Below are 15,872 nucleotides of genomic sequence, written 5' to 3' on the forward strand. Positions count from 1 at the left end.
GCTATTGATGATAACGGGGCGCATACGCGATGTTCTCGTGCAAATTGTTTTCGCGCTGTTTCTCTGTGTGTGTATGTCTTATTGTATGTATGTCTATGGCGACCACCAACGAAGCGGCCGCCTAAGCAATGCCAAAGCACACACACATGCACTCATACATCCATATTTACATTTTACTAATAAATGCTGACATACACGCACATGCACTAACACATATATATTTACGAGTACAAAGTAACGGCAGCATTGTTACCACTGCACTGATAAACGCAATACCGATGTCTTTTTTCCCTGCCGTCGTCACCGCCGCCTCCACTGCCGCCGTCTCAGCCTCTGCGACTGTCCCATAGCACGTTGTTGACCTATATTTGGGCATCAATGAAATGCGAACTGCGGAGCGCAGGCCGCACTGGCTGAGTAAAAGCTGCGAGTAGCCGCCTTTTTGTTATTTGACTGAAAAGCTCAGCAGTTGATTGCGCTCTCACTCAAATAGGCAAAAGCTTTTTCAATTGGAAGTGTCGGCAAACGGTTGTCGTCATTGAGCAATAAATGTATCTCTTTATTACTCAATGACTCAATAGATTGTCGTCAATGCTCTCTTAACACATTATATTACCCAAAGAGCTGAAAACAAATATTTATTACTCAATGACCAAAGAGAGTTCGGCATAAGCAATGCAAGTGTAATGAAGCGTTATTATCAGGTAATGGATGATTCGAATAACCTTTTTGGTTGGGAGCTTAATTCTCTGCTAAGCTAAACTATTATGCTGTCAACAAAAATTAAAAAAAGTTTTCTATTACAATTATTAGACTCTAATGTTTCAAAGCGATCTAAATACCATTAATTACTATACTGAAACACAAAAACGAACAGCTGAGTGACAGGCAATGTGACAGCCAGAGCCTACTAAAAGATATGCAGAGCAGCGGAGGAGAGTGCAAAAGTTCGGCACACCGTTAGGTCATGCGTAAAAAGCTTCATTTGTTGTTATTATTGTGCATTCTGGAAGTCTCGCGAAAACAGCTGGAGCAGTCAAGAGAGCTTCTGCAAGCTCGTTGTTGCTTTTATGTGAAACAGAATGGAAGCGAAACACACGATAGGCGCGTCGTCAGGCGAGCCATGCACACTTGGGGAAAGGGTGTCAATGGAAATATAAACTTTATAGATACGAAACGCACACGCACGAGAAGCGAACATCAAGAAAATTGCGAGACGAACCTTCCACCAGACACAGGAACAATCGCAACCTCAGGCTGCCAACTTTTTTAATTCAGTTCGAGTCACGCAGCGGAGTGGATGTTTTCTCTCTCTCGATTGCGCGAGGCGAACTCGCGCTCCCAAATTAACGGTAATTTTAAGCCACATAAATAGATTGACTCCAAAAATCAAAGTAAATGCTTGAGTGTTTTTTGTGATTAATTTGTGCGCGACTTTCGTTTTCTGTCTCATTTTCACTCCATCGGAATATACATTTAAAAATGCAATAAATTATTTAAGGCATTAATTTCGATTCGCTTTCGTTTTTACTGTGATTCTTGTTGTTGCTTTCGCTGGCCCATTGGCCCAGTCCCAATCCCAGTTCGAGTCCGAGTCCCGTTCCCGAATTGAGAATTGTTTGCCAGTTGCCTCCAGCCAAAGCAAAACAACAACAAGCGTTACCCCAACCCAGCGACAGGCATAAACGAATACGAAATGCCGACTTGCCCGAATAACGAACTCCGAGCATCGAAATCCGAGCACCGTTAACCGAATCCGCGAATGGATAGCATAGCAAGGCACCATTCATCAGTCGCGCGAGAACAACTGACCGCGTCTGTTGTACCTCTTCCCAAATAGGTTCAGAGTTTTGCCGTCGAGGCAATATTGAAGCATCCGCGAGTTCAAACTGCATAACTGTTAACTGCAACAACCCCAACGACTCGAACCAATTCAATTAAACAAGTGAGAGAATCCACAGAGGAACCACAAAAAGTAGCTAAGTGAAGCGCCGCTCGACGCCGCCCCCCCTGCAGCTATAAATTTTCCTGCTTGGTTACAGGTGAGTTTTTCGATTTACGCCTAGCTAATTGCACAAAATGTAGTTTTGGCTAGGCTAACTGACCCAATTGCAGCTCGGAGAGACCAAAATCAATTTTCATAAAGAGCGGACGAACTTCTCAATAATAAATGATTAAAAGAATTTAAGAGTTTACAAAACTTTTCAATTACTTAAATAAAAAGGATTGAATTGTTTTTCTAACTAATCTAATCTCCTTTATTTAAATACAAAATTCTTGTGCGTGAAGCATTGACCTAAATCTGTGCACTCGGTATACAGCAACTGCCAAGATTGAGATAAACTTGGCTTTAATTTGACTAAGCAATGTAAAGAATAAGTTTAATTTCTCTAAATAATATTATTATTTTTATTTGACAAAAATCTTTAATTGGCTTTAAATAATTTTACTTATTTATACCCTGAACCCATTAAAAATGAGTATAAGGGTATATTGTATTTGTGCAAAACCCAAATGTATGCAGAGGAAGGCATCTCCGACCACATAAAGTATATATATTCTTGATCAGCATCAATAGCCGAGTCGATCTGGCCATGTCCGTCTGTCTGTCCGTCCGTCCGTCTGTCCGTCCGTCTGTCCGTGTGTATAAACGCAAGGATCTCTGAACCTATAAGAGCTAGACTTGAAATTTTAGATGAAGGTGCTCCTAGTGCCCGCGCAGATCAAGTTTGTTTCCGATAATCGATAACTTACTCCGTTTCCAAGCAATCGATAAAAATCGATATCGATATCCTGTTTTTCGGGCAATTTTGGTAAATAATAAGAGCTAGAGTCCCCAAACCTGACATATAGCTTCTTAAATAGAATATATATATGCATTTGATGTTGGAAGAAGAGGGTTCAGGGTATCCCCTAGTCGGGGACTCCCGACTAGAACCTCTTACTTGTTTAGCTTGAAGTAGGAGGTCCATTTCTCAAATTTCACTCTTACTTTAATCCTTTCTTGGAAATTACTTTCAAATTAGTGCTCGCCCAACCTAGCAGATTCTTGGTATTAATCAGAGCAAAAAGAATGCAGTTTTTTTCCTCGAAGTTCAGTTGGTTGTTCATTGAGCGCACATTACGTAAACGGCGGAGTGCACACACACTGCACGGAGAACGACGCAGGATCTTAAATGAATATCATTTGTAGAAAGGGTCAATGTAATTGCCAGAAGCTGTGTTCTGTGTGTATGTGCGTAAATTTGTATGATTGTATGCATGTAAATTTTCTTAAAAAGTATCATTAGCAAACCTATTTATCTTGTTGCGCGGCAAATTTAAATGAGAAAAAGTATTTATTAAAGCTGCCCTCCTCCTCGATTCTCAAAAATCTAAGTAAGGCTTGCGGGCTTCACCTATGAATTGGGCGCAGGCTGCTTCAACGCTGAAAGCTAAGGAGTCGGAGGAACATGTCGGAGGTGCAGGAGGCGGAGTGCCATGGGGGCGGAAATATAAGGACAACCAAGCAACTGTGGCAGAACTTAAAAGGTCACACAATAACAACTTCAACAATAACGATATTTTCATTGATTTGACAGCTTACTTGACCAAGGACTTGAGTCAGAAGCAGCAGCTGCGATTCTTTGGCTAGCTATAATTGGAGCTAAACTGAACGGGAGACAATATAATATCACATCTTCGGCTAGCCGAAGTCTTTTAGCAATGCTAAATGTCTGAAGGCATATAGATATATTGTCAAGACTCGATTCGTATCATGTTAAAAACAAACCAGGCTTTATTGAGGAGACAGAGAATTAGATTCAGAGAATTAGATTACCTTTCTACGTATTATTATATTGACCCATGCCTATAGGATATTTCACTTGCATTTTGACTAAGAATAATGAGCAAATACTTAAACCTCGTAAAAATCGGATGAAATTTGACCACGTTATGGTATATCATAAGTATTATATATATATGTGTGTATTTATGTGTGTGGGCGCGTGTGTGTTAGTGTATGCATGCATGTATGTATACGATTATGAATGTATGTTTGTTTTCTAATACGAAACGCAGACAAAATTATTTGACGCTGTGCTGCATAGTTAAATATAAAGAATTTCTGCCAAGTGCTCTCCTCCTCGATTCTCAAAAATTTAAGTAGGCTCCTCAGTTTTTGATGCACTTTTAGTTAGTGCCTGGCAAGTGGGTTGGTAATAAAGTCAGGGGTGAGTATGTTTTGTATATATGTATGTATGCATGAATATATGTATAAATGTATATATGTATATATATATATATATATATATATGTATATATGTATGTACTAATGTATGTAAGTATGTATATATGTATGTACTAATGTATGTAAGTATGTATATATGTATAAATGTATATATGTATGTAAGTATGTATGTATGTATGTATGTATGTATATATATATATATAAATATATATATTTATGTATGTATGTATGTATGTATGCATGTATATATGTATGTATGTATGTATGTGTTTTATGTGCGTGTATTGATGTATATTCATATGAATTTTGACCAAACACAATGTTGTCAGGCCTTCCTCGTGACACATTAAATATACATTCACTCAAAGATCTTTCAAAATAAGTCTTAAACCGATCGGACGGTAAAAAACTTGCATACGGTTGTTTTCTGCCCATTTGCCACTGTTGCGGGTGGCATATCCTAAATCGCGGAAACACTTAATTTGAGCGCGAAACGTCACCCACCGAATTTTTGACCCCCTTTTCACCGATACATCTTTCGAAAAGTGTGTGTTGTGTGTGTGTTGCTCACCAATCAGTCAGTCAATTGCAAAGAAATTGCAAAGTTAAATTAAAATTCTCATCGCATCGACTTAGCACCATATTTGTCTTGAATTTATTATTAGGCATTTTGCGTTTTAGCAAATACTAACGTTATCGCAAATCTATTTGAATATCTCACTTAAAGTCCCGCTTAATATCCAATCAGTCAGCTCAACTCTTAAGTTTACGCTTAACCAGTGCCCAACTTGGCTCTAACGAATTGCTTGACAGGATACTTGTTATGTGATTTATGCGCCTCGCCCACAGCCCTCAATTTTGCTTCCTTTGGTTGTTTTTTTGGCTTTTACTTTGAGGGGGGAATAAGTTCACAGACTCCGCCCACGCTTTTTGGCTCCAATATAGGCTACATTTCCCACCCAACTTCTTTTGCTGTGGCATTTTGTTTAGCTTTGCAGGCGCTTTATTTTATTTGTTTGTTTATTTTACATTTTCGTATAATCACAAAGGTCAAAGGTTGACCACATTTTTTCTTTGGCATCTGCTTTGGGCCTTTCACTCGGCATATATGGACAACTGAGTATTTGTGTGTGTGTGTGTGTGTGTGTGTGTGTGTGGTAAAAATGCACTAAATACGAGTTAAAGATTTGTTTCCTTTCTAATACATAGATTATCTTATATTGCAACTCATTGGAGTCTATAAAAATTTTTTCTATGAATAAAAACCAATCACTATTTATGCAAAAATGATAAGATTTCGTTAGCAACAAGAATACCTTTATATAAATTGCATTTTATTAATGTTAAAAATGATCATAAATATTTGCCTAGACTTATTAAAGGATAATGTGTGCGAACAAAACTTCAGGAAAACCATACATGCGCATATACTTTAAAAATATTAAATTTAAGTAAATAACTTAAATTGAATTAAATTCATTAATCGACTTAAGCTCAGATAGACTTTTTTAGTATCTAATTAACGAACCTATAGACCATGTCCGCCCATAAAAAACCACAGCCTTATCGATGATTGGATCCTGGCTTGTGTGTGCAGGCGAGAAAGTATAAGCTCCAAGTGTTTACGATTAACGTAAACACGTTAATGGTAGTAAAACGTAAGTGCTTCAGAACCTGCTTTGTGAAAATATGCTAATTTTGCTGTCAGCATATTGACATAATGTTTGATCCATGCGACATATGAAAAACGCACACATGCTCATAAATCCATAAATTATGCTAAATTTAAATCAATTTAGGCGTGACACATATATGGCACGGAGATGCTGTAATCGATATTCAATCTTTGACTAACAAGTTAGTCTTATTGCCTTTCGCTTTGCATTCTCTTAGCTCCTAATTGGACAATTTTACAATAAGTCTTGTTTGCACAAATATGAGGATTATCAACTGGCTTATTATGCTTGTTAGTAAAAGCACGCGTATGGGGTAAAAAAAGTCTCTTGAAAGCCAATAACCATGGATAGCAATGGCAATACACACAGAAAAATACAAGGGAAAAAAGTATTTGCATTTTTATACCCATTATAACCCATTAAAAATAGGTAAAAGGGGTATAATGTATTTGTGCATATGTATGTAACAGGCAGCAGGAAGCATCACCTCACCATCAAAAAATATGAATGTATAAATATTCTTAATCAGTATCAATAGCTGAGTCGATCTAGCCGTGTCCGTCTGCCCGTATCCCAGAACCTATAAGAGCAAGGAATTCGAAATTTTAATTGTAGGTCCCAGTGCCCGTGCAAGAAATATGTCAGAATCCGTAACGAAATCGTGTTTTTTTGAGCGTCTTACTTGTTTTGATTAAACTTATTTGTTTAATTCGTATTTCGCATACCTCTACAAATAAACTTAAGCATGTGTCATTGAGGCCTGTCTATCGACAAGTACAACTTCCGTTTGCGTTCGAAACTGAAACATAAATTGCTTTTCCGTTTCACATTGGCAGCACTCGTGCACCAATTTAGAAACTTACACGTACACAGACACACACATGTATGCAATTAACAAATTAAACCTAGCGCGCATATACGAAATGTGCATTTCCGGTTTGTCGTTCGCAAAGGCAATGACTTCTTTCTTGCGCTACATTAATTTATAAATTAGTTGGCAGTCAAAACGACGAGAGGGATAATGAGAAAAGGTGTGGGGGGAGGGATGTAGGGGCTCTATCAGTCCGTGGTCCGTTGAATGGCTCAGTTAGCCAGGTGCTCGGTGACGACTTTATAACTTTTTTTTTTTTTTTGTGTTTTGGCCTGTGGTTTGGCTTGACAACAAATGGGCTGAAATTGTCCTTGTAACTTCCGCTGTGCATATCCGCCTCCTTTCATTCTTTATTAGCTGATTTTTCAGGTTTGTTTTGTTTTCCCTTCATTCTCTTGGTCTCGTGCTGGATCAATCAACGAGAGTTTCCTGTATTTTGTTTATATATAAGTAGTTGCAGCGTATTGCAACAAGTAGGGTTTGTCAATTGGTGATTAAAAAACTATATATATTATTCTTAGATCATTTGATCAGAATTTATGTATATCATTATAATTAAAACTTCTGATTGTCAATGCAAATGTGGTCACATAATAAGCCTTCAGCTAGAAAAGTTGCCTTAAAGCCCCTAGTCGAGAGGAGGATACAAACCGCAACCACAGCAGTCGCCTTGCTCTGCTCTAATCTGCAAATTCTTAACCCTTTTGTTGACCTCCTAAGGCAACCGGATTCATGCAAAGTGCATTTGGGCCATTTACAAGTTGACAAGGAGGCAAGCGAGAGCTCGCAGCTTTCTCGTTCTATACTCTTTCAAGCACTGCACAACAGGCTTAAGGCAATGGGTCGACAATTGATATATACACATAGCTAGCCCAGAGGGCATATACATATATGCAAATCAGTTTAGGTTCTTGTAATATCTGGAATAGTGACTTATACACACGATAATGGAAACTGAAGCAACCACAACCCAGCTAATGGACAAAAATTAAACGAATATTCATTTGAATAATCCCACGACCGAGTTTTAAATAGAATTAGCTTGGCTTTCACTTCGCTTTTTGGCTGTAAGTGCGGTGGGTGGACATTTTTATTTTTAGACGCATTTAAATTGCATTTAATTTTGCATATAATTATAAAATTTTTTTTTTATTTTCGGTACACCTTAAGCACTGCATCTTATCTGTTTCCTTTTACCCCTGGACAAAACAATTTTTTTACTTCCATACTATCTCAAGTTGTATTAAATATAGATGTTTGAGAAAGTATGAAGTTCACAGAGATTTAGAGCTTTTTTTTGGTTGGAATTTTCCAAATCAGACATTTTCAGCATCTCAGGGCAACGTTTAATATATAGACAAATAGGAATTAATTAAAATCAGTTGAATATAGTTATTAAATTTTTTCACATTTACCAAGCTAATTAAAATGCATTACTTGTCATCGACTGATTCAATATAAATAAATATTATTTACACGTAATTTAGCAAATATGGCATCAATGTGTACAAATTGAATTCTATAGGTTTGCAGATTTACAGATTAAATTCAATACCTGCATGCAAAAACCTGCCTGTGTGGAATCGCATAGAATGATTATCAGAAAAAAAATCAGATATAAATTGTTGCAATTAAAGGGAATGGGCTACGTTTTAATAGGCCCTAATAAGCATAAGCAAATGTATTTCTTTAATACTCTTCATTTGTTTCATTTTTATATTTCATTAATATATTTAATTTGTACCAATTTCAAAATGCTCCTCACATATTTGATGGAATATTCACAAATGATTTTTGCCAAATTTAAAAGGTTTGTTCGTAGTAGTTTCTTGAACTGTCCGTCAGGAGCGATTAAAACTTTTAATTACTCAAAATCTGTACAAATGCAATGGATGATGATAGTTGACATGTTAAACAAAAGCAATGACAACTGTCAGCATCTTTGTCGGACAATTCCATGTAAATAATCAAGCCTTTGTCCCCGGCTAACAATTACGGGTAGAATGCTCGAATGTGGCTCGCATAATTGACCATTGTGCTAGCCAAGTGCTGGGCTCTAGGCTATATGTAAGCTGCAGATGCTTTGTTTATGTTCCACGCTATGCTGACAGAAGCCATCAGTCAGGCCCAGCTTCGCTAATTAACTGACAGGAAATGTGCTAACCGTCTGCCGGATTCGGGTAATTAATCTCTTTACCGGTCTGACAAAACTGAGCGCGCATTTTGATGCGAATTTAGTTAGTTTCCTGGGCCAGCTAGCCAAATGTGTGTCAGGGCCGGTTAGAGACATCAAGTCCTTGACATGCAGCACATGCAAATTAAATACAAATATATGCACAGTGCACTATGCACTATGCACTATCAAAAGCCGTTGTTGGACCATAAAAATAATAATACAAATTTAAAAAGGTGAGCATCATTTTAAATAAAAATAGCAAACAGTGATTAAAATAATTACACATAATCGGAATAAATATAAATATATATTCACAAAGACAAATATACAAAATATGGACACTATCCGGTTTCCCCTGTAGCTTAAGCAAAAATAATATAAAAACGATTCCCAATAAAGTGATTATTATCGGTAGGTAGAAATATTAAGATTTTATTGTAGTATAAATAAAAACATCAAAAGCAAAGTTTCAATTTTCAACAAAAAAAAAATAAAAATAAAAATAGGAAAATTTCTGTTTGCTGTAAAAACGGCAATTCAAAACGATTTCTGATGAATTAAATTTGGTGTTTGTAAGGGAAAAATAGAACTCACAACGAACATATTCAACAAGGACATCAGGCGATAACAAACTGCCAGCCACAGGGTCCACAGGATATGAGAGGCGAATGGCTCAAAAGCTAACATTTTAATGGAAGTACATTTGATCAACACTTTTTTTGCGGCTTTTGAATACTTGTGTGCTATTCGACACCGATATCTATGCGGCTGCTTTCTAAAATATATTGTTTGTGGCAAAGTAAATCAAGTTGAACATAAATATGACTTATTCTGGCGCAACTTGCAGACGATTGAGTTAAGTTCTTTAGCAATAAAGCTGTGTTTATTTTGAGTTCTCGGTTTATAATAAAAAGCTACAGCTTTCAGCTTAAGGGTTCTTTGTGGCCTTGCTTTCGGATTGCCTTGTGCAATGTGTTAAGGGTCGACATACCTTTGCTATTACAAATGCCACATTCGTAACAAAAATTAAAAACAACAACCCTGAAAGCTCGCGAACTGCCATGACCGAACCTCAAATTTACGAGTGTATTTTAACGACACAAACGATAGTCGGGTCGGTTTCCAGGTCCCTCTATTCTCAAGCTGGTCGTTAGTCAATGGTCAGCTGGATGGAGATGGTTACCGCCTGCACTTCCGGTGCATTAGCGACCTCCTGTTTCTGCCCTGCTCGCTGCTTTTATTACATCCGGTTGCTGTTGCAGTTACGGACATGTCGGACGAATTCCATGCTCACATCCGCACCAAGTCGCTGTGATTAGCACATGACCTTTACCAGCGCGATCTAACAATAAAATGCTCAAATCGAAGTGCTAAACAGTTACAGCATAAACCGGGTCACTTCGTGAATCCATCTGGTCATCTTATTTTACAGCCAAGGAACTCTCTCGACCTGCACCACACTCAAACTGATTGCGAGACTCATCAACAAAAGCATTTGCACATTTTACCTACACTTTTGCCATTTCTAGCTTTCAATTTGCCAGCAATCAATTTTATTGATTGTCAATTCAATTTGATGGCATTAATTTCTGTGCTTGCCATTTGGATTTCAAATTACACTTTTATTCCTCTATTCTATGCATTTATGTTTCCTATGAGTTGAAAATAATTTACATACAATTTTATGGCAACAGCCGGCGTCCATTTTCAGCGCAGACTCGTGCAAAACTGACCAGCGTCGAGGCTTATTTATTTCTATTTACATTTCACATTATTTTTCGCTTAGCTTTTGGCCATTTTTTTCTTGCCATGGCCGATGGCTCTCGCCATTTATTTTCCTTTCCAGCAAGCGGAAGTGCAGATAGTCGAATTTTCTTTGGCTTTGTGAAAAAAAGAAAAAAAAACTTAATGTTTACACTCAATAAACTAAGCTGTCTGCGACTACTCATCACAGGTCAATTTGGTTTTGTTTTTTACAAATTGGACTTAGAGTTAGAGTCAGACTCAAGAAGATAGATAGACAGATACTTACCACTACCGAAATTATGTAAAAGTAAGAAAATGAGAAAGAATGAGTAATAGAAAAAAGGGCGTAAGGGAGAGTGAGAGAGCGAATTATATGTTAAATTTTTTAAAATGTTTAACATTAGACAAAAGTGTTACATTCGCAAAAAAATGTAAGAAATGTAGATACTGGAATAAGGCTATTCGGTAAACAAATTTCAGCAGACTGCTGTAATTTAAATAGCCATTTTTCGAAATGTACTTTACTGAAGACTTAAATTGCTTTAAATTTTGTGCTCCAAATTAACAACACACAAATAATATCAAATTGAATGAGCATATGTCGAGGCTTTCTGGAACAGCGCAAGTTGCGTTAGTTAATATAATTAACTAATCCCTTAAACGTAATGTTCCTATAACAGTGCACGGAATTGGGTGCTTTGTCAGGACAAAAGTATTTTCCACAGCAAAAGAAGTGTTAACACGCACCGAAAACAGAAAAACAAGAAATACAAGAATATCAAAATATGCCACACAAGTCCGTGTGGCACTCGGTTCTGGATCAAAGTTGGACAAAACACGCTGACGGGCTCAACATGACAGCCGAGTGATGATAAATGAACACACGCCGCATGTGGCATGTGGCACACTTTCAGTCGGTCACCTGCACTTGCCTCGCACTCGATTTTCCAGAAGACGTGCGGCTTACGCTTCGTATTAGTAATTTACTTGCGTGGCGAGTAGTCGAGTTCATTTCGAGTGTCTGTATGTGTTCTCTCGTATATCTGAAATTTTTATTGGGCCACTTTTTGCCTACTAAATGTTAGCTCGCGAAATATGCTCTTCACACTCCCCTTACCCTACACTATTATTATTGCAAAAAACCGTGGCATAATTTGTAGCTATTGGCCAGCTTGGGAATGCTTCCGAGGGTTGTAAATTTGTTTGTTTTTTTGACTCAAAACAAATTACAATTTGACATGTGTTTTCTTGTTGTTACTATGCCCATCAATTGCATTTGTTTTGTATACGATTATCATGTTAAATTTGTTTGCGGAAAATTCTTTTGCTCTCGTATTACAATTTTGTCAAGAACTATTTAACGCTCGAAAAAGAAATAGATCTCACATAATATTACGTAAATAATATGTTATGTTATTAAATTAATTTAAAAAAATAATATAGTTAAATGAATAGTATGCAAAAGAGCAAAAAAGAGAAGCTGCAATGTGTCCATTGTGTGAAACTGATACGTCGGACGATAAGACGGAGCCTAAATCAACTGTTTGCCAGTTGCTTAGAGCGAGCAAAAATGATTCAGTAAATCTAAAGATTCAAAAAATCCCCCTTGCCTGTCATATTTGCCCAGCTATGCTATGATTATTTCACAGGCGCCGCACTAGAACACTCCATCGAGCAGGTCCCCGTAAATCAAGTGCAATCATTCCGTTGGCATGACCACACCCACGCCCATCCGTACACCAAGACTTACGCTCTCGCCTCCACAGAACGCCCAGCTGGACGTCGTCTCGAAATGAAGTGCTCTTGAAATTCGATGAGGGAAGCTAATCTGTCGGCTCACTGAATCAGTGGGTGCGATGAGTTTGCTTACATTCTGCCAATTATATTTATTAAAACAAATCAATGAAATGTAATGACCCGGATATTGATGTAGACATTAGCATCTATTTACTATCGCTTACGTAACCAGTGCTCAAAGAAAATTAACTAATGAAGATGATTTCTGCATAATAGTGGGCATAAGAAAGGATTTGGTATAGAACATTTTAAAGTTTGATTTATTATTCGCACTAGGAAGTGTAACATAGCTTATTCAACTTGTCAAAGAAACCTCTTCATATGTAATTTATTATTTTTCTTATAAACTTTTGGATTAATCAGTGTTTTTTTACATTTCAGCCGACCCACTGTGACGTGCATAAATGAAACGAACGTGCGATGCAACTGAATTTAAGCAAACATACTGAAACGCACTACTGGATTGTGAGTATAATTCCCATTGCCTTGAACTTGGCTCTTTGTTTATTATAACATTTGAGGCGACAAATCATGAGGAATTATTCAGCGAATTTCGAGCCAAATTCCTCGCAATTATGGCGTCATTCATAGTTTGTTAGTTGTACCAAATGCATTCCATTGTCGAAAGCGACTGTAGTCTTTATCAGATTGGCAGACTGCCATTTTCAGATGAACTTACAGCAGCAAAAGGGCAAAGACAAAAGCCGCCGACAATAAAATTTCATTGTGCTGAAATTGTTGGAAAATCACAAATTGCCGAGCAACTTGCCGCCTCCCGCAGATCTTCATTTAGTGTTTTTCACGTCCATTACACATAATTTCAACCCAATATGCAAAATGTATTGCATAGGGCAATGCACTTAATTAACAGCTCGACATTTTTTAACATTCTGTGAGCATTTTTGTTGATTTTTCACATAAGCAAATTGACATTATTATCTGAGCCGGAACCTAGTTTAATAAATCATTCGGCTTGGCAGGAGATTAAATAGATTTCAACTGATTTACATTGCCATGTCACACATTGGCCTTGCTCTGACCCGAAATTCCAATGGATTTGACATCTGGGGCTGCAAAGTTGATGATGTGAACCGTTGCCGCAAATTGAAAGGGAAGATAACTTTAAATGTCGTGCATGATTGAAACCTTTTCGGCCAATCTTTCTATTAAATACAAAAGCCGTAAACTGTGCAATTAATATGTCAAGTCATAGAATGATCCTTTTTTATTACAAATTCAAGGAACATCTTAATTCGAGTACAGTAGAACAGAATGGACGCCTTGTAATATAATACAACAAGTAAGAGGCTCTAGTCGGGAGCTCCCGACTAGGGGATACCCTGAACCCTCTTCTTCCAATATCAAATGCATATATATATTCTATTTAAGAAGCTATATGTCAAGTTTGGGGACTCTAGCTCTTATTATTTACCAAAATTGCCCAAAAAACAGGACATCGATATCGATTTGTATCGATTACTTGAAAACGGAGTAAGTTATCGATTATCGGAAACAAACTCGATCTGCGCAGGCACTAGGAGCACCTACATCTAAAATTTCAAGTCAAGCTCTTATAGGTTCAGAGATCCTTGCGTTCATACACACGGACAGACGGACGGACGGACAGATAGACGGACATGGCTAGGTAGACTCGGCTATTGATGCTGATCAAGAATATATATACTTTATGGGGTCGGAGATGCTTCCTTCTGCCTGTTACATACATTTGGATCTTGCACAAATATAATATACCCTTATACCCATTTTTAATGGGTTCAGGGTATATACCCTTATATACCCTTATACTTATTTTTAATGGGTTCAGGGTATAATAATCTGAAAGTATATTTACGTCATTTGATCGGAGCTTAACGCGGGAATATAACTTATTACTTTTATTATTATTTAAAACTTTAGCCAGTCACATTTGTCTTTCTTTACTTTTATTCAATTTTTTAATCTCAACCAGATAGTATAATAATAACGAATAACTTTATTTTTGTCCATTGCAGACCCTATTTTGGTGTGCCCTGGGAGGTTTAATATTAGGTGGAATCGTTGTCATTTCATATTGGATAAGACGATGCAGGTATGTAAACATTTCCGAGTCTTGACAATCTATTTTCTATTACTAAAACAAATCTAAGAAAGTTGTGAGCTGGAAGCAAGAGCAGAATATTATCCAACGCCTTTTTTAGGGGCTTTGTTAACCGATTTAAAGTTTAAAGATATGGTCATACTGTCAACGCACTAAGCCATGCAGCACGTGGCTGTCAAAGCCCTCAGATAAGCGGGCGGACAACGTGCAGGCATGTTGGGGTGCTTAAAGGAAGCCTGTGAATATGACAACAAGAACAACAATGTGCGCCACGTGGTGAATGTCCAATGGGGCAGGGGGAGGGGAAGGGGTTGCAGCACAGTCAAAGACTGGCAGAGACAAAAAAAAGCCGCCACGGCCGGACGGACAGAAAGCCAACTAAATAATTCAAGTCGGCAATTTTACTGGTTGCGAACAATTAAGTTAATGACAAGGTCACTGGAAGCGGGGACCAAAGGGCACAGCCTGCTTTCTCTCGAAAAAATAAAAAAAAAAGCGAAACAAAAACAAAGCCAAGAATGACGCAGTTGACATTCAAAGCGTCCCGAGGGGAAGGGTATGGTGACCACCAAGAGCGCCGCCCAGGGGCCTATTACAATGTGGTTGGCGCCAGCTCGTCCCAGCACTATACGACACACACTAACAAACACACCCTCGCACACACAGACGCACATCATTTTATTAGAAGACAAACGCACAATGGGACAACTGGCAAATGCCATGCCTTTATGTATTCGTGTGCCTTTGATTCCCATCGGCTGCGTTTTATTTTGTTTCGGTTGTAAGTGTTTTTCACTCGAAGTAAAAGGCCACCGCGTCGTATACGTTATATATGTGTAGAGAAAAACTTTTCCAATTTCCATATGGAGCACACAAAACAGGAAACGGCAAACAGTAAACAAACTGAAATATTTGCATACAAACGAATGTCCTGCGACAACTGAGCACACACACACATGTGTCCATGCGGGGAGTTGTCGCAAAAGCCGATGGTCAGCAAAGGTAAACTGTCGTTGAGCGGGTCATGATTAATGTGTCATAGCCGCACAGTGGTCGAAATCGCAACCTCATTTTTTACATTTAACACTATTTCGACCAAAGGTCTCAAAAGACACCTTTTAATTTTAAAATTGAATTTTTTTCCAAGTTGAATAATTTTTTCTGAATTTAATTTTTGATAATTCATTAATTGCTTTTTAAATTAATTTAGTGGTAGCATAATCCTCGACAAAAACTAATAAAAAGAGAATAACTATAAAATTATATTCCTCTTTTAT

At 37.6% G+C, this 15,872-nt stretch overlaps 1 protein-coding gene across 8 annotated transcripts in view; it reads left to right on the forward strand.

Moving 5' to 3' along the window:
• Window positions 1-15,872, forward strand: part of Slob (Slowpoke binding protein) — a 49,026-nt gene that overhangs the window by 4,216 nt on the left and 28,938 nt on the right. For 5 of the 8 annotated variants that reach the window (XM_070209267.1, XM_015169004.3, XM_015169003.3 and 2 more), the window contains exon 1: window positions 14,510-14,586. In XM_070209267.1, the coding sequence (XP_070065368.1) occupies window positions 14,581-14,586 (6 nt within the window). In that variant the 5' untranslated portion in view covers window positions 14,510-14,580. Of the gene's footprint in view, window positions 1-1,141; window positions 2,043-12,878; window positions 12,963-14,509; window positions 14,587-15,872 lie in introns of those variants that run through there. The other 3 variants (XM_070209268.1, XM_015169001.3, XM_015169005.3) reach the window with 3 other exon arrangements.

Source organism: Drosophila virilis, chromosome 4 (genome assembly GCF_030788295.1).
Source record: "Drosophila virilis strain 15010-1051.87 chromosome 4, Dvir_AGI_RSII-ME, whole genome shotgun sequence".
Lineage (NCBI taxonomy): Eukaryota > Metazoa > Arthropoda > Insecta > Diptera > Drosophilidae > Drosophila > Drosophila virilis.